At 44.5% G+C, this 19,990-nt stretch overlaps 1 protein-coding gene across 1 annotated transcript; it reads left to right on the top strand.

The window, feature by feature from the left end:
* The first annotated feature begins 309 nt into the window (after nt 1-309).
* Nucleotides 310-18,731, top strand: OTUB1 (OTU deubiquitinase, ubiquitin aldehyde binding 1). The gene is made up of 7 exons (XM_040329049.1): nt 310-415; nt 7,237-7,298; nt 9,614-9,712; nt 15,790-15,908; nt 16,100-16,184; nt 16,402-16,596; nt 17,954-18,731. The coding sequence occupies exons 1-7, from the start codon at nt 370-372 to the stop codon at nt 18,149-18,151; spliced, it is 804 nt and encodes a 267-aa protein (XP_040184983.1). The 5' UTR covers nt 310-369; the 3' UTR covers nt 18,152-18,731.
* Nucleotides 18,732-19,990: the final 1,259 nt, after the last annotated feature.

The raw sequence follows: 19,990 nt of genomic DNA, 5'->3' as shown, positions 1-19,990 counted from the left end.
GGTTTGCACTAAAATTCATTTTATTATATGTTTTCCTGAAAATATGGGTATAATAAACAGTCGTGTCATAAAAATAAATAAAAAATGCAGCTTTCAGAAAATATATAACATTTTGGGGTTTTTAGAAATGTTATCCCCAAGCCCAGACCAGCAACATGGGAGTCCCAGCATGTCCTGGCAGCCATAGCCTGGAGCTGGTGTGCAGCATGTCCTCAAGCCATGCGGCCTCTAGGGGGCAGGGTTTAGGGTTACTACTGCACAGTTTCCATGGTGACTGCTGCATCCGGAGCGCAGGGGTGAAAGGACAGTATACGGTTTCCGGTATGCGGCTCCCGGAAGTGCTGTAGGAAGAGGTGGACCGGAGAAAAGATGGCGGCCGAGGAACCTGAGCGGCAGAAGTTGCAGTGTACTGACGGTGAGCAGAGATGCTTCGTGTGAGGGGAGCAGGGGGCGGCCGCTGGAGCTTGTCCCCGGAGTGTATCCACCTTCCTAAAGGGCTGAGTGCGAGGAGCCCCGGCCGGCTCTTTGTATCGCTCGGCTCTGGGTGTCCTTGTGTCTCCGCATCCCACCATCACTGGGCACTGCATGTATATAGGGGGGCTGTGTGCTCAGTCCTCCTTGCTCCCTCATACATGATGACACTGTGCAATGGAGAGGGGGAGAATTGTCTGGTAGGGGACCCTCTATACTCTATAGTCTTCCTGTGTCCAGTGCATGTGTATCACTAAGCCTAGGTTCACACTTGTGTGTTGTGTTCATGCGCTTTTGCGAGGGCACTGCGTCCAATTCTTGGAACGGCCTGCTGTACACGTAAGAAACATGGCCTAGAAGTCCCCAACCCCAGTTTAAAAAAATAAATAAAAAGACGCGGCTGCGCGGAATCGCAGGGTGCTGTAGCGCCATGCAGTTCTGCACATGTGAAAATGCACAGTGTTATATGATGTGCGGTGGCGTCATTAGTAAGGATGAGCTCTGGCGTGTTCGCATAGTACACGTGCAGAGCCCGCCAGGAAGTCTGCGCTGCGCTAATCACAGCCAGGGAGACATTTCCCGATCTCTGCAGCCGAGCATCAGGACAATGTCTCCCTGGCTGTGATTAGCTCAGCGCCGCGCACACTTCCTGGCGGGCTCTGCACGTGTTCTATGCGAACACGCTGGAGCTCGTCATTAGGAATTAGGTTCCATTCACACCTTGTGTTCTAGGAAAACGCACAGAGAAACAGGTGTTAATGTAAATGTTTCTGAAAAGTCGGCAAAACGCGCATTGCGGAGCCGTAATTTCAAATGCTAGGCTTACACCTGTGCAGGTGTTTGGGAATCGCACCTCTTTCCGCATCCAAAATGATGCTCTTTTACAGACCCGCTGGGCTGCCATTCATTCTTGGACCCCTTTCACACTGAGCCACCCATAGCGTTAGCGGTAAAACGCCGCTATTTGTACCGCCGACGCTATGGGCGGATTTGCGGTGCATTTTGCCCGCTAACGGGGCACATTTAACCCCTGCTAGTGGCCGAGAAAGGGTTAAAACCGCCCACAATGCACTGCTGAAGCAGCGCATTGCGGGTGGTATAACCGCGTTGTCCCATTGATTTCAATGTGGAGTAACGGTATACACGCCATTCCTTCACCGCTCCAAAGATGCGGCTAACAGGACTTTTTTTTTTACCATCCTGCTAGCGCAACGCTCCAGTGTGAAAGACCTCGCGCTTTCACACTGGAGACAATGGAGCAGCTTTTTAAGGACGGATTGCAGTTGCTATTTTTAACGCTATAGCGCCTGCAATACGCCCTCAGTGTGAAAGGGGTCTTAAAGCGGAGGTCCAATAAAAATAAAAATATTAAAAGCCAGCAGCTACAAATACTGCAGCTGCTGACTTTTGATAAATTGACACTTACCTGTCCAGGGTGCCCGCGATGTCGGCAGCAGAAGGCTAGCAATCTCTCGGCTGCCCCTGCCGCCATACTCAGTGAGGGAATCAGGAAGTGAAGCGTTAAGGCTTCACTGCCCGGTTCCGTACTGTGAATGCGCGAGTCGCGCTGCGCCTCACTGGTCCCCGGGTGCGTTCTGGGAACTGTCACGGCATTACCCCATTCATAAAACGGCACGCTCTGTGCGCCTGCGCCGCGTACAGTCTTTTTTGCAAATATCTCCTAAACCATGTAAGTTAAAGCGGGGGTTCACCCTATAAAAAAAATAAAATGTTTTTCTTCTAGCATAAATTAAGGCATAGTAGCGCAAGCTACAGTATGCCTGTCTTGATTTTTTTAGCGCGGTACTCACAGTGCAATCCTACATTGAAGATACCGACTCCCCGTGGGGAATGGGTGTTCCTATCCAGACGGAGGATGATTGACGGCCGGCTCTGGCACGTCACGCTTCTCCGGAAATAGGCTTGGCTCTTCACGGCGCCTGCGCATAGTCTGTGCGCAAGCGCCGTGAAGAGCCGAGACCTACTCCGGCTGTCTTCGGGGAGCGTGACGTGCCAGAGCCGGCCGTCAATCATCCTCCGTCTGGATAGGAATGCCCATTCCCCGCGGGGAGTCGGAATCTTCTATACAGGATTGCACTGTGAGTACCGCGCTAAAAAAATCAAGACAGACATACTGTAGCTCGCGCTACTATGCCTTAATTTATGCTAAAATGTTGCTATGGAGGGTGAACCACCGTTTTAAGAAGATATTGCAAGCACCTTACAGGTAAGCCTTAAAGGGGTTGTAAAGGTAAATGTTTTTTCACCTTAATGCATCCTATGCATTAAGGTGAAAAAACATCCCGCGCGCATCCACGTGATCCTCTTCGGTTCCCAGCCTGGCCGTTGATTGGCTAGGCTGGATGGATTGATAGCAGCGCAGCCATTGGCTGGCGCTGCTGTCAATCACAGCTGATAAAGCGGCGCGCCGGGGGTCGGGGCCAAGTGATAGTCGGCGGCTATGCCCGCCACTGTATCACAGGAGCGCGCTTGCAAAAGCTTTCCATTATGCGATCTCGCTCGCATGAAGGTGGAAAGCTTTTGCGAGGAGGAGCCGAGACAGCCGCCGAGGGACCCCAGAAGACAGGATTCGGGGACACTCTGTGCAAAACGAGCTGCACAGTGGAGGTAAGTATAACATGTTTGTTATTTAAAAAAAAAAAAAAAAAATCTGCCTTTAGTGTTCCTTTAATCTAGGCATACCTGTAGGTGAAAGTTTTACCTAAGGGTGTACAACCACTTTAAGTACACTGGCAGCTCCTAAACAGGAATTTAGGAGCTTTTGGATTTTTTTTGCCAAAGCGCCTAAACGCAACTCTATAAAAACCTATGGGGGTTATTTACGAAAGGCAAATCCACTTTGCATTACAAGTGCATTGCAAGTGCACTCGCTGTAGATATGAGGGGAAGATCTGAAATGAGGGGAAGCTCTGCTGATTTTGGTGATTTGCAAGTATGCTGTGAACATTTTCACATCATGGTAAATGCTGCTGTAGACCCCAAACACAGTTCCACTTTACCAAGCTTGAAGCTTCTAAACAAATGACCTGAACCCTCTGCTAACGAGCTTCTATCCACACTGTGGTTTGAACACAACCTCTGGTGGTAGGTTGCCTTCATCCATGTTTTCAATCAAATGTTGGCTAAAAACAGGAATGTGTAAGGCGAGAATGATGCTTGCCTTGAACAACTAAAATGGCAATCTTTTAATACACGTTGCGTTAATTAGTTGCAGCACGGAACAAAGCACCAGAGAGAAACCACACTTAGTGCTGGTTCATACCAGCATGCTCTGCGAGATTGCATGTGATTCGCATCCAATTCATGGCCGAACTGTCAGTTCACAGTGAGATGTGTGAGCTGAAACGGGGTGTCATTACCAATGTATTGACACTCCTGGCAATTCGCACATGGCGGTGTGAAGTCTGGTGCAATGGGGGAACCTGCAGTGGCTTTGCAGGGTTCCTGCACCGCACAAGTGTGAACCGAGCCTCAGGCTTCATGTACATTACAGCTCCTAACCTTAAGTTTAGAAGCTTTTGGCCTTTTCTTGTTTTTGTCGAAGCTCCTAAACTGCTCTCCATAAAAGCCCATGTGTCCACACTGTCCACATAGGCTTTTAGCACAGTTCAAGAGCTGCTGCAGTTAGTAGAGTAACATTTTGACTGCTGGCCGTGAGAAACCGCAAAACAGCGGCTAAATCGCCGTGCCATTTTGTCATGGGATATCACGGCCAAATGTACATAAAACATTAGAGCTTTGGAGAGAGACAAGGAAACACTACAGATATGTACTCTGATCAGATTTCATAACTGGGGTTTACAACCACCTTAATGCATTGTATACACCGAGATAAAAAAAAAACTTTGTGCAGCAAACCCCCCCCCCCTTATACTTACCTGAGCCAGTTGTCGATTCAGCTCTGCACAAGAGCAGGATCGCTGCTTTTTCTCTCCTCACTGGCTCAGACACAGTAGCATTTGGCTCCTGCTGCTGTCAATCGCAGCCAGTGGGGAGGGGCTGAGTAGCATTGCGTGTGTGTCAATGGATACACAGAGCGCAGCTTGGGAGTGCATCCGCATGAGTTTCCCCATAGCAAGCCGAGCAGGGGGGGAAGGGGCCAGGATTGTCGGCAGGGGATCCGAGAAGAAGAGGATTAGGGCTGGTCTGTGCAAAACCACTGCACAGAGCAGGTAAGTATAACATGTTTGCTATTTAAAAAAAAAAGGATTAGATGTGAGAACTCCAGTGGGGGTTCCCACATATTGCTGTTAGACAACCCCCATTAAAAGCAGTGGGAGGCTGTCAGCTCCTGCAGCTAATCCACTCTCATGTAATGCTCACACAGATGCATGTCAATTGTGGTTTTGTAAAAGGTCTGCTTTAAGAATAGATAATCTTAAATAATAACACCATGAAAAACAAATGCTTCATTGGGTAATGTACAGTAAAAGGTTCAGGCGATGAATATCTATTTTTCTGGTAAAAAAAAAAAAATAGGGTTATTAACCACTTCCTTACTGGGCACGTATACCCCTTCCTGACCAGGTGAAATTTCAGCTTCTGGCACTGCGTCGCTTTAACTGACAATTGCGCGGTCCTGCGATGTGGCTCCCAAACAAAATTGGCGTCCTTTTTTTCCCACAAATAGAGTTTTCTTTTGGTGGTATTTGATCACCTCTGCGGTTTTTATTTTTTGCGCTATAAACAAAAATTGAGCGACAATTTTGAAAAAAATGCAATATTTTTTACTTTTTGCTACAATAAATATCCCCCAAAAACATATATGATTTTTTTTTTCCTCAGTTTAGGCCGATACGTATTCTTCTACCTATTTTTGGTTAAAAAAAAACGCAATAATCGTTTATCGGTTGGTTTGCGCAAAATTTATAGCGTTTACAAAATAGGGGATAGTTTTATTGCATTTTTATTTTTTTTACTACTAATGGCGGCGATCAGCGATTTATTTCGTGACTGCGACATTATGGCGGACACTTCGGACAATTTTGACACATTTTTGGGACCATTGTAATTTTCACAGCAAAAAATGCATTTAAATTGCATTGTTTATTGTGAAAATGACAGTTGCAGTTTGGGAGTTAAACACAGGGGGCACTGTAACATTTAGTGTTCACTTAGTGTGTGTTTACAACTGTAGGGGGGTGTGGCTGTAGGACTGACATCATCGAATGAGTCTCCCTTATATAAGGGATCACTCGATCGATGCGCCGCCATAGTGAAGCACGGGGAAGCCATGTTTACACACAGCTCTCCCCGTTCTTCAGCTCCGGGGAGCGATCGCGACGGAGCGGCTATAAACGAATAGCTGCGCCGTCGTCCCGGATCGCTCCCTGGGGCTTACCGACCGCCGCATGTAGTGGGGGGGGGGTCCCGATCGGACCCACGTCAAGCAGAGGATGTACAGGTACGTACATGTGCCATTCTGCTGACGTATATCTACATGAGGAGGTCGGCAAGTGGTTAATGTTTAGCCATTTTTTTAGGATGGCGTATGGCTGGTTTAGAATCCCTGTTAGGCCTCCATTTCCACTAGGTAGATACACTCTCTATTTGTCTGCTGATTATTGTTCAAGAGACAGGAAGGCATGAGAAAATCCAAATCTTAGAGTGGTTATTAGTGATGGGAATAAACCTTTCATGGGAAAACCTATTATAGTGAAAACTAAGAGAAGAATTCCCCTTATATTTTGGATTTCCTCTCAATTCCTGCAAAAGAAAATCTTCCCATCCAGACACATGCCACAGAAAATGTTTTGTATGGTTTCTAAATGTATCCATACATTCATCCCCAAATAAAAAAAAAAAACGTTTTTCCTATACATAGTTTAAGGCCTCAGTCACACGAGGCAGATCTGTTGCCACTGAGTCTGCCAGCTTAGCAGGAGACATCACCGTTGATCTCCGCTGAGCCGGCGGATGACAGATCCCTCTCTGCTCGCTGAGCGGGGAGGTGCTGGTCGAGCACCGCTGTCTCCTATGCAGAGATCGTATGAAAATGGACAGCATGTCCATTTTCATCAGATCTCACCCGATCCGCCAGGACGGATGGCGACGTATCGCCATACGTCTGATTTTATTAGATCGGATGTCAGCGGATATGGTCACTGCTGACATCTGTCGCTCCATAGACTTACATGGGGCGCCCATTCAGTTCCACTGAAAAAACTAACAGGCGGACCTGAATGGTCCACCCGTGTGAAAGGGGCCTTAGTAGTATATATCAATTTCAGGTATATCCTACCTCACAGAGACTACAGTACTCCTTGAAATGTTACCTATTCTCTATCCAGACGTTCAATGCTATCTTTGTTCAGGCATTACACAGAGTCCGATCCACAGTGTTTTTAATGTACTTGGTTGAGTGGATTCCTCTTATCTTATGGGCTGCACTGTGTAAGAACTAGAATCTAAGTGGTGAGAATACTTGTATTGCTTGCCTCACACCTCGTTGCTTTTTTAGGAATCTGTTGGAAGGGTTTTTGTAGGGTAGGACAGAGGTGCATGGTTCCCTGCAAATCCTTGCCATGGTGCCATTTCTATTCACAGTACAATAGAATGTTTGCAATCAATACATGTTAATTAAAAAATAAAATTGACCCATACATCTTTATTTAGATTCAGTTGTTCCCACTTAAGTCCAAGGCATGGAACAAGGAAAATGTAATCCATTTCTGTTGAAATGTATAGATATTTATTTTCCCTTTTTATCAGTTAACTGTACTAATCTTTTTATTTTATGCGTAGGTGTGAATTGCCTCACGTATGATGAAGCTATTATTGCCCAGCAGGACCGTATACAGCAAGAGGTTAGTGTGACACAATATGAGATAACCATGCATGCTGGGGCACATGGATTATTTTATGCACTACTGTCTTTGTAAGCTCACCTATGGTTTTCAACATTCGTTAAAGCCCAAATCCAGGAATTACAAAAAGAAAAAACCTTTCTGCAAGGGTTAGATGCTAGTTATTTTAGGGGTTAAGAAATAAATTGTATTACTAGTTACTCCACACTCCAGCAGGCTCCCTTCATGTGTGTGAAAATCTCCCCTAAAATCTATTTTCTAAGATGCTCTAGGCTGCCCTTGCATGATGTCCTCAAGTACAATGCAGAGCCAATAGTCCTTCATTGTACGTGAGAATGGTGAGGGACTACCTACAACCTGGAGCGGAGGAAAGTGCAGGAGTCTACCGGAGTAAGGTAAGTATTCTATTTTAATTATAATTAGAGGTAGGCCGATATTTGGCCGTTTTTGTGAAATCGGCATCGGCCGATTTTTGTGAAAGAATCGGCCGATTCGCGGCTAAAGTGTCCGGCCCGCATGGCCACCTGCCCTGCAGTACTGACCCCGCTCCCATGTATCCGATTCCTCCTATGTGCACGGCCACCACAGAAGGGATATAGATTTCACTGTCATCACGCCGTCCGCCTTCCCCCGCCCCCTCGGCGTGCTGTATTAGGGACAGGGAGAAACAATCATTGGCTTACAACTGCCGCCTGACTAATGTAACTCCCCCCAGCAGGAATGTCTTCCTTCCCTGCTGAGGCGGAACCTGCTGGCATTACACCAAGTTCTAAACAATGATTGGCTGATCCGCTCATCAGCATGCACCTAGCCTATTAGGTGCATGCAGATAGAATTGGATTATGATACCCAGCATGTATGGAGGGTAAGTTGCCCAAATTATGTGCTACTGTGCCCCCCTGCAGAATTTATTTAAACTCCTTTTAAAAAGGGAAACCTGGCTGAGGCTGGCATTGTGAAGATGGATGAGGATGACTCTGGGTGGATATGAGAGTTACATTGTGGAGATCCTCTTCACAATGTAACTCTCATCCCCACACAGAGTCATCCTCATCCATCTTCACAATGCAACACAATCATCTTCATCCCCACCCAGCACCATCCACCCCACTACAACGCATTCCCTGCACCATCCATCCCTTTCCACAACACATCCCCACCCATGCCCAGCACCATCCACTCCACAATGCATCCCCACCCACCCCTCTCCACAATGCACCACCCACCCCTCTCCACAACGCATCCCCACCCACACCCAGCACCATCCATCCCACTCCACAATGCATCTCCACCCACCCCTCTCCACAACTCATCACCACAGCGCATCCCCACCGACACCCAGCACCACCCACCCCTCTCCACAACGCATCCCCACCCACACCATCCATCCCTCTTCACAATGCATCCCCACCCACCCCTCTCCACAATGCATCCCCACCCATGCCCAGTGTATTTTTTTTCTTTTTTAATAATTGAGGTGGCACTGATGGGCTGCACTGGTGGGCACTAATGGACACTAATGGGCTGAACTGGTAGGCACTGATGAGGTTGCACTGACAGGCTGAACTGGTGGCACTGATAGGCTACACTGGTGAGCTGCATTGGTGGGCACTGATGGACACTGATAGGCTGCACTCCACCTCTCCACCCTAAACAATAACCTCCTCCCCAACCTAGATTATCTGATATAATGGGGAAAAAAAATCGGCTTAAAATATCGGCCGCAAAAATCGGCCTAAAATATCGGCCATCGGCCGCCCCAATTTTGGAATATCGGCATCGGTATCGGCCAGAGAAAAACCCATATCGGTCGACCTCTAATTATAATACCCAAGTGAGAAGCAAGATAAGTATTCTATGTTTATTCTGATTCCTCAGAGAGAAAGTGACACTAAACAATATCCTTATTCTCCAAAAATAATCCATACACATCCACTACTTGGTGGCCCTGTAATCTATTTTAGTGCCTCATTGTGTCCTCCTTTTCCACCTACCTTCTGTTTGTTTGGAACAAGCGGTGCATATTGGATGCAGTCATATGCACTTTACAGATTCCATAGTCCCCAGTCCAACTCAGCAATCATACGGGGGTGGCAATGTTCCTGCATACATGGACCATGGAGAATAAACATAGCCACCCTTTAACAGGTAGTTGGATCATAGCAGCAAATAAAGGAATTTGGAGATTAGGATGAGGCTGAGAGTAATAGAAGGTACTTTTTTGTCAATTAGAAAAATTTGCTGTTTCCGCAAATCCAGTATTACAAATTTATATATATATATATATATATTTTTTTTTTCAAATGTTATCTTAGATTGCTGGACAGACTCCACTACTCTCAGATCGGTTGGACCTTTCTGTACTGTATCAGGAATATTCTCCCGAAGATCAAGTGTACCAAGGCAAAATTAAGGTAATATTACACTGTACAAAGTTGTTTTTTGATTTGGAGGTTCAGACAACCAAAGGATATAATTAAAGCCTAAGTTTGCCTAAAATGACAAACGGTAAAATATGCACAAGGGACATAAGTTACAGTTAGTATGATGTGTCCCTTGTGTTGAATATTCTCCTTTAAGACAAAATCTTGCTCTGTGCGGATGATTGATATCTCTGCCCCTTTCATTCAGAGATCCAGTGTCATTCATAGAATCTGTAATATGGCTTCTATGAATGGCAGATCTAGCAGGAAGGGGTGGGCATAGTCATGCTGTCTTTGTGAGAGTTCCTGACAGCTCCTTAAATGTATTACCCCCCCCCCCCCCCCCGCTGCATCGGAAGGATGTGGGGGTAGGACAGTATGTAAGTAAGTATTTAGCTGAAAGGAGAAGAATCAACATAAGGGACACATCATATTAACTTTAAATTGCATCCTTTGTGCCTTTTTTTTTTTTTATTATTATTTTTATTTATTTTTTTCCATTTGTAATTATAGCTAAAACTAGGCTTTAACAGAAATCGAAGGGATTCATTGTTTTTTGAGGTTCTTGGGATGTCAGGGTTTTTCTTGCAAAACACTCTGGAAATAGGCATTACAAAAATAATGTTATCGTGGGTCTCTTAACTGCTTAGGCTTGCTGTCTGTTTCCCTGCTGGGGAGGGTCATCCTTCTGTACATGTTACCATTGTCACTGTTATGGCAAATCCTAAAATCCTAAAATTTTAAGAGAGCTAGAGGTTATGGGAAATATTTCAATGGGGACAAATCTTGGTGAAAACTGTCTAAGATGGGAACCCCCCTCACTTTGTGGAGATTTCATCTCGCTTCATGTTCTGTCTTCAAGACCGGAAGTGAAGAGAAATTTTCCCAGCAGGGCACAGAGACCTTAAATGTCCAGCTGGAAGTTTAAACCCTTCCTAATACAAAAGGACATTTTGGCTGTGTGTGCATTTTAAGAAGTACTAGACAACTACATTTTTGGATTGTCTACGTAAAGTGGAGTTCCACACGTTTCTTAGTTTATTAAAAGTCAGCAGCTACAAAAACCATAGCTGCTGACTTTTAATAAACCGACACTTACCTGCCCCGCGGTCCAGCAATGCAGCTGCCCAGAGGCTTGCTCCTCTCCCCCACCTATTCTCGGCGCCATCATAGAAACTGTGGGCACCCGGCCGTGACAGCTGACGGCTTCACGGCCAAGTGCGCACTGCGTGAGTCGCTCTATTGGCCAGCCAATCTTCTGGGACCTGTGTTGTGTCCCAGAAGATAGCTGGCAGGAAGGAGTCGCCCAGGTGGCCAAAAAGAGGAAGCAGGAAGTGGAACAGGAAGTCCCACTAAAAATAAGGTACACACTACTTCATCAAGTTCCACTTTTGGGTAGAACTTCGCTTTAAAAACGTACAATCTTTTTCCTTATTTTTCTTTCTTTTTAAACCTACTATATAAAATCTGCAGGTAAAATTTAGTTGATTCTCCCCTTAGTTTCATCCTAATATAGAGGTTTCATGTTTAAAATACAGGAATATAGAATGTTCCTTCTGGGCCATATTTACTATATAACATTCTATATTCCTGTATTTTAAACATGAAACCTCTATATTAGGATGAAACTAAGGGGAGAATCAACTAAATTTTACCTGCAGATTTTATATATATATATAACGGAGTATCTCAGAATACTCCGTCGTATCTCTCTTTTTTGGCCCGCGTATCTATGCGAGTGATTCTTAGAATCATTTTCGCATAGATACGCTTAAGATCCGACATGTGTAATTACCCAGCCGGCCGCTAGGTGGCGTTTACGTTCAGGTCTCATTTGTTTATGCAAATGAGCCTGATACGCCGATTCCCGAACGAATTTGCGTCGCGTAACCGTCGCTAACGTCGTTTGCGTAAGCGTAAGGTTACCCATGCTATATGAGGGGTAACCTTACGCCAGTCCCACGTACGCCATGTTAAGTATGGCGTCGGGTCCGCGTCATCTTTTCCCGTCGGGTACGTCGTTTCCCTAAGTCGTTCTTGAATACGACTTTACGTCAATGACGCACACGTCGGCGTCATTGACGTTTTACGCCGAGAACTGGAGCATGCGCATTGGGCTATTTTAAGCCCGGGGCATGCGCAGTTCGTTCGAATCGGGGGCGCGCTTAATTTAAATACAAGCCGCCCCCTTGGATTTACGTGGGGATACGCCGGGCCAATTACACTACGCCGCCCCAAACTACGGAGCAAGTGTTTGGGGAATACAGCACTTGCTCCTGTAGGTTGGGGCAGCGGAGTGTAAATGGCTTACGCGCCGCCCGCCCAAAATCTACGGGAATATGGCCCTACGTCTTTCCACATTTTTCAGATACCCAGGGCAAAAATGTAATCTTGAACTCTCCATGCCTTTTAAAGTAACTAAAATTAAATTTTGGATAGAGTAAGGGAGGGTTTTATCCTGTGTTCCCCCCCCCCCCCCCCCCCATTTCTGTCCCTTCACTTCCTGTCTCATAGCCGAAAACTAACAGGAAATAAGAGGAAATCCCTGCAAAGTGAGGGACTCTTGTGTCATCAAGGTCACCAGAACTGGTGTCCCCATCGGACTCTCCCTAACAGGGGCCCGGACAACAGTAAAAACTGCCAGATGTTTTTCTAATCCCTCTCCACTCTATTCAAAGGGAAAAAAAAAAGTTTTATCTTTTAGTTAACCACTTCAGTAGTGTCCTCAATGATGAGAAATACAAGCAGATACTTATCCATCATGCCATACCATCATGGAGGCCTGTGATTGGCCCCACATTTATTCTGCAGCAGAGCAAGGACGCCAAACATACAGCCAATGTCAGTAAGGAGTAAGGCCCCTTTCACATGGGGCAGTGGAGGTGCGGTGACGGTATAGTGGCGCGATTTTTTAGCACCGATATACTGTCGTATTTACCGCAATATTCGGTCGCTAGCGGTTTTAACCCCCGCTAGCGGCCGAAAAAGGGTTAATACTACCCGCAATGCGCCTCTGTAGAGGTAAACACCCCGCTCCTATACCGCTCCAAAGATGCGGCTAGCAGGACTTTTGGAGCGGTCCTGCTAGCGCACCGATTCAGTGTGAAAGCCTTCGGGCTTTCACATTGAAGCCTGCAGGGCACAATTTTTTCAAGCGGTATAGCAGCGCTATTTTTAGCGCTGAATCGCCTGAAAAACGTGTCAGTGTGAAAGGGGTCTAAGTGTCGGTACAGGAGGGGACAGGCTACTTTTATGAAAAATAAGGTAAGGCTGGATTTCAGCTTTAACTTTTTCTGCCATAAAGAGGGCCAATTGCCTCATGTCACAGCATGCTGTAATAAAAAGGTTATATTTTTAATGGGACATCAGAGGTCCATTAGACAGCTAGTGCTCCATTAGCTTTTTTTTCTGGCCACAGCACCTGTGGAAATTGACAGTCAAACCCAGAAGTTGCCTAATATACAAGCTATTTTTAAAATCCCATTCTACTAGCTGACATTTATGAACAACACTGGTGGACAAGTCTTTGGAAAATACCTTGATGTGCTCTTTAAAGCCTCAAGGTGCTCCTTGAATTTCAGGCCCCTATAAGTGGCCAGGCTGTGAAAACAATTTCACAAATATGGTTTCCCCATACTCAAGAGAAATGGCAGAGTGCGTTTTGGGGTGTAAAGTTAAGTTTGCACATTCTGTGGGCTAGGACTATTGTAGTAATTACTGTGGATGTGCATGAGAGTCTCTGCGGTCTCGGGACTACCTCTCCTCATTGGCTAAGACAGCAGGAGCCTTTTGCTCCCACTGCTGTCAGTCGCAGCACGTAAGACGATGAGGAGTGCAGGGGGCTGGCTCAGCCACAGCTCTGACTTATGGACGCATAAAGCAGTGCTCTGTATATGTATGTATGTGTGTAAAATATAGAATTACGATATAACGTAAATATGAGGTCATTTTGTGGGTGTTTCTCCTGTCCTGGGACTAAAGAGCTTTAAAAAAATTTGATGAGTATTTGGGAGATCAGATGCGCAATTTATTCCCCATGAAAGGCTAAGGTGCAACTTGGATTTTGGGCACCTCTGTGTCTAGGTAGCAAAGTATCGTGCAAGTGCTATCCCTATATTCGTAAGGAGTAGATGAAAAATGACAACTTAAAAAAACTCATAATGTCTTCTACGAAATAACTGAGGGCCATATTCTGAGTAAAGTTACGATGGAGTATCTCAGGATACTCCATCGTATCTCTCTTTTTTGGCCAGTGTATCTATGCGAGTGATTCTTAGAATCATTTTCGCATAGATACACTGAAGATCCGACATGTGTAAGTCACTTACACTGTCGGATCTTAAATGTAATTACTCCGCCGGCCGCTAGGTGGCGTTTACGTTCAGGTGTCATTTGTTTATGCAAATGAGCCTGATACGCTGATTCCCGAACGAATTTGCGTCGCGTAACCGTCGCTTACGTCGTTTGCGTAAGCGTAAACTTACCCCTGCTATATGAGGGGTAAGTTTACGCAAGTCCCACGTAAGCCATGTTAAGTATGGCGTTGGGTCCGCGTCGTGTTTTCCCATCGGGTACGTCGTTTTAATAAGTCGTTCTTGAATACAACTTTACGTCAATGATGCACACGTCGGCGTCATTGACGTTTTACGCTGAGAACTGGAGCATGCGCACTGGGCTATTTTAAGCCCGGCGCATGCGCAGTTCGTTAGAATCGGGGGCACGCTTAATTTAAATACAAGCCGCCCCCTTGGATATACGCGTGGATACGCCGGGCCATTTACACTCCGCCGCCCCAAACTACGGAGCAAGTGTTTGGGGAATACAGCACTTGCTCCTGTAGGTTGGGGCGGCAGAGTGTAAATGGCTTACGCGCCGCCCGCCTAGAATCTTAGAGAATATGGTCCTGAGTGTCTACTTTCCAAAAATGTGTCATTTTGTAGGTGTTTGTACTGTCCTGGTATTTAAGGGCTTCAAGAAATTGAATAGTTATACCATAGGTTTGTAGACTTAATAACTTTCACAGTGGCTAAATATACACTTTTTTTTTTCTTTTTATATAGGAAAAAATAAAAAACCCAGTGGTGAATAAATGGCACCAAAAAAGCTCCATCTTTCTTAGAAAAAAATATGGGTACAGTGTTCAAAACACTTCCAGTTTATAGAGCTAAATCTTAAAGCCTACTTTGCAGCGGATCATCAAAAGCAATGGAATAGCATTCTTCTGGTATGATTTATTGATGCAGCCCTCCTCCAGATCAGGGAATCTAGTAGATAAGCGTAAAAGAGCACATGCCTAGTGCATTACTAAGGGTTCATTGTAAAAAAAAACTAAACATACAGACAAATGGATACTCACAAAAATAAATGTATACAGGCGTTGAATGACACTAAGGGGGTTATTTACGAAAAGGCAAATCCACTTTGCACTACAAGTGCACTTGTAATTGCACTGAAAGTGCACTTGGAAGTTGTTGCTGTAGATCCGAGGGGGACATGCAAGGAAAATAAACAGAATTTTAGCTTGCACATGATTGGATAATAAAATCGGCAGAACTTCCCCTCATTTCAGATCTACCCCTCAGATTTACAGTGACTGCACTTGTAGTGCAAAGTGGATTTGCCTTTCGTAAATAACCTCATAAATCTCAATCCAATGCATGTGGGAGCTGCTGTTCACAGCACAGGGCTCTGCAAGAATGGCACGGGTATGCCGTTCCTTTAGAGTGCATGTGGCGTGACATCACTGGCGGCTTCACAAGTAAATATCTCCTAAATGGAGCACCTTTTAGGAGGTATTTACTATAGGTTAAAATTGACTATGTGAGTTTACTCCCACTTTAGGAATTTTATAGGTGTGTAGCTTAACTATAGGAGCCAGAAAACAATGCTAACGGTTCTTGTCTTGCATGACGAGAATTTGTTTTACTCTCCCTCGTCTTTTGCATTAATAATAGTTTACCACTCCTGCAATATACTAGTTAACATACATTTAGTAATAGAAAAAGTGATTCCATTGCATACAAAAGCTAAATTTAAGATGCATGTCACTAGTCTTGTTGTTGTTTTAGGATTTAAACAGACGATATTCTCACATACGCCGAACGCGACCAGATGGAAATTGCTTTTATCGAGCATTTGGCTATTCGTACCTAGAAGCTTTATTGGATGGAGGTCCTAACCTAACAAGGTAAGATGGAATTGATTTGTCTACATTTGCTTAGGAAGTGTCTACATTGAGCATGGCATAAAGGACAGGCTGGTTGTTTACTTGTACGGTTATCACTGTGGGGCTCTTCTCTGTGATGAAACGTTCCCTTTATTCTGTGCACACTCCACACTTCTATCTTCATCGCCTGTCTTTCCCTTTCACTTTTGAAGGTTTAAGGAAGTGTCGCTGCACAGCAAGGAAGAGCTCATCAAACAAGGTTTTACAGAGTTTACTATAGAAGATTTTCACAATACGGTGAGCACTGGCTTTGACAATGTTATCCAGACTGATAATCCCTAAGGCTTATTTGTCACTTTAAGATAATTCTGCCGACAATTCTATTGTGTTTTTTGTAAATATTTTCATTTTGTAATTGATGAAAGTCTGTGAGTGTATCTACTGCTTGCTAGAAAATGGCAGTTTAATATTATTAAATATGACCTCCAGTGTTCTTTTTCTTCTACACTCTCAGTTCATGGATTTAATCGCTCTTGTGGAGAAGCGTCCTGCAGTGTCGGAGCTACTAGCCGCATTTAATGAGCAGACTGTTTCAGACTATGTGGTTGTCTACCTGCGTCTTCTGACATCTGGTCACCTGCAGAGAGATGGTGTCTTCTACCAGCACTTTATAGAAGGGGGAAGAAGCGTCAAGGAATTCTGCCAGCAGGTAAAGAAAATCTGCGCTTTTTGTTTTTTATAGCTCACAATCTCTTGAGAATTGTCTATCAGATGGCTTACTTAAAGCGGTGGTTCACCCTCAATAACAACATTCTAGCATTAAATTAAGCATAGTAGCACGAGCTACAGTATGCCTTTATTTATTTTTTTTGCCCTGTACTCACTGTTTAATCCTATAGTGAAGATTCAGACTCCCCGCGGGGAATGGACGTTCCTATCCAGAGGGAAGATGATTGACGGCCGGCTATGGCGCGTCACGCTTCTCCGGAAATAGCCGGAGTAGGTCTTGGCTCTTCATGGCGCTATACGGCGCCTGCGCACAGACGCCGTGAAGAGCCAAGGCCTATTTCGGCTATTTCCGGAGAAGCGTGACGCGCCATAGCCGGCCGTCAATCATCTTCCCTCTGGATAGGAACGCCCATTCCCCGCAGGGAGTCTGAATCTTCACTATAGGATTAAACAGTGAGTACGGGGCAAAAAAAATAAATAAAGGCATACTGTAGCTCGCGCTACTATGCTTAATTTAATGCTAGGGAAAAAAAAAAATGTATAGGGTGAACCCCCTCTTTAATTTCCTTTCTGTATTAAGGAAAGTAATGGAAATATTTTGATGTGAAACTATATAGAAGTATTAGTGTACATTTAGTACTTTGCAGAAATGTAACTTATCTGCATAGTAAAGAATACCGACTGTGGAAAATAGAGTTTAGGTTAACATTATGGAACTGTAATTGATCTTTCAGCAATCCACAGCAGTAAATAAAAAGGTATTTGTGCTGACTGACTTACTATTAAACCTATGCAGTCAGCATTCAGATGGAGCAAGAAAGTGTCCAAATACCCACATTTGTGCCTTAAGTGCATTTCTAAAGAAAATGTGTTTTATAACCGCCCCATGGTTTATCTTTATTCCCAGGATCTAACTCTGTTCTATTGTTTTCATTAAATGGAAAACCTATGGTCAAACATGCAGCCCTGCAGCCTATCCTATATCCTAGAAATCATTAGATTTATTAGAAGTCTGAAAATACCTTCACTGCTGCCCTGAGACACAATAATGGCTGGCTCTGTGGTATTTTAGTCTGCTTGGAAAGTGCTAATCAGATTTATTATCTGTAAGCATTTGGTCAAAGTACCAGCTACTAGGAGGATTCAGAGCAGTAGGGGAAGTGAACCTTTCTTCTGTAAATGTTTTAATGTGTGTACCTTGCAGTTGTAGACATAGCAGCAGTATAATATCTATTTTATTTTTTCCCCCTTTATTTTTTTCTCTCCATCTTTCTTTTCTTATTGTCTCTGCTGCTTTCCTCAACCATGGTGGTGTTTTCTTCTGTTTCTCTGCTTAGGAAGTGGAGCCCATGTGTAAGGAAAGTGATCACATCCACATCATTGCTCTCTCCCAGGCCTTGAATGTTTCCATCCAGGTTGAATATATGGACAGGGGTGAGGGGGGAAGCACAGTCACCCATGTGTTTCCGGAGGGATCAACTCCACAGGTTTTCCTGCTCTACCGGCCTGGACACTACGACATTCTCTATAAGTGACCAATTCCAAATTGTTCAGCTCTTCCCCCTACATGAAGTCATCTTCTATTCTCTTCACCTTCTGTGCTTTGACCTGCTTCCCCTTGTATGTACATTACTCCCCTGTCTGTTACATTTTATCTCAGTGGAGCAAAATAAACGAATTCTACAGAGTGGTGAATGTATATATGTGCTGGTACCGCATGGGTAGTTGTGGGACGCAGAGGGCACATGTCAATTTAGGTGAAATTATTTTGTTCATCATAGTGGTGTTGGTGCTCTTGGAAAAAATCAAAACGCCAAAATGTTAGAAATGGAATCAAGAAAAGACGAGAAATATCTGCATCTACTTTCTCATCAATAGAGCCTCACATTTTTCTTTTGAATTTGTAATCCTTTGACAATCCAGTGTATTCGTTATTAAGAGTTGTGTGCATAGTTGCTAATTTTGTGACACTAGTATTTCAGAATTCTCTGAACCTGAGAAATGGTGTTTTGTTGGAGAGCTTGTAATTGCTATGAAACTTTGGTTAGTGCTTTAAAGAGGCACAAGTGGTAATAACTTTGAAATAAATTTTATTTAGCATTATGCTAAGTGTTACATTACCTTTACCCATTTTCTTTTGCTGGTAAGACTTGTACTACACTGCATCTTTATTTCCTGTTTACAATCCATTCTTTATAGAGCAGGTAAACTCTTTTTTTTTTTTTCTTACCTGCAAAGTAAAGGTATAATGTGCTAGTAAGCATTGCATACTAGCACATTATGTGAAACTTACCTGCAAACTAAGCCTTTGTCATCCCCACTGGAGGCCGTTATTCATCTTCACCCGTCTTCCTTTAGGGTCTGTGGACTCCAGCTGTGTGATTGGCTGGAGCCGCCTGACGTCACTCCCGTGCATGTGTGTGGGAGCCGCTGGTCATGGTACACGGCTCTAAAGAAACGGCACTGGCATCCATTCCTTCAGAGTGCATGCACTAAATACTTCATCTACAGTATACAGTAAATATCTCCTGAACGGTGCAAGTTTAGGAAATATTTACAGTACCTATAGGTAAAGCTTACCTGTAGGTACAAAGAATAGTGGAAAGTTTGCTTCCTCTTTAACCATTTCCGGGCAGCCTTAATTATAGAAATGTAATCAAAGAGATTAAAAAAGGAAAAACCTCACTTAAGGAATATACAAAACATACATTACCGACTCACCCAAGTAGCGGGTGGGGTTTCGGGAGTCAATATGAACAGAATACAAAAAGAAAGGAAAGGGGCTCCAAATAGAAACTCACTGCTGCATGTGTATAGTTAGTGTTTTTTTTATTTTTACAAAAAGTTTTATCAATAAAACAAAACAAACCTTCACTGCACCATAATAAAAACATTCATGACAACGTTGTCAAGAACAGATAAAAAAAAACAGCCCGGGCTCAGACATTCATCCAATCATACCTTGGGGGCTTATGACAGATGAGTGGGGGCAAGCCAGCAGGTCAAAAAATAGCCACCAGCGGCAGATGATTTAAAGCAAGAGCCACAAAGAGTGGATCATGCAGTCCATAATTAAAGGGGTTGTAAAGATAAAAGTAAAAAAAAACTCAGACTATACCGGCCCCCCGTTATACTTACCTGACCCCTCGAAAGTCCCGCGCTCGGCCCCGACATCCTCTTCGCCGCTCAGCCTGTCCATTGATTGGCTAAAGCAGATGGATTGAAAGCAGCGCAGCCATTGGCTGGCGATGCTGTCAATCACATCCAATGATGCAGCGCGCTGAGGGGCAGGGCTGAGTGATACAGTGAGCGGCTATGGCCGCTCGCTGTATCAGGGGAGCGCGCCAGCAAGGACTCCTCACCATGCGAGGGAG

Source organism: Rana temporaria, chromosome 11 (genome assembly GCF_905171775.1).
Source record: "Rana temporaria chromosome 11, aRanTem1.1, whole genome shotgun sequence".
NCBI lineage: Eukaryota > Metazoa > Chordata > Amphibia > Anura > Ranidae > Rana > Rana temporaria.
Note: the sequence above shows the minus strand (reverse complement) of the source record. Positions and strands in the feature narration are given on the sequence as shown.

Bases quoted from the DNA above. Each gene is read 5' to 3' on its own strand.
- OTUB1 (XM_040329049.1), top strand. From the start codon at position 370: ATGGCGGCCGAGGAACCTGAGCGGCAGAAGTTGCAGTGTACTGACG. The intron at 16,185-16,401 runs GTGAGCACTGGC...CTACACTCTCAG, and splicing joins TAGAAGATTTTCACAATACG to TTCATGGATTTAATCGCTCT. The intron at 16,597-17,953 runs GTAAAGAAAATC...TTCTCTGCTTAG, and splicing joins TCAAGGAATTCTGCCAGCAG to GAAGTGGAGCCCATGTGTAA.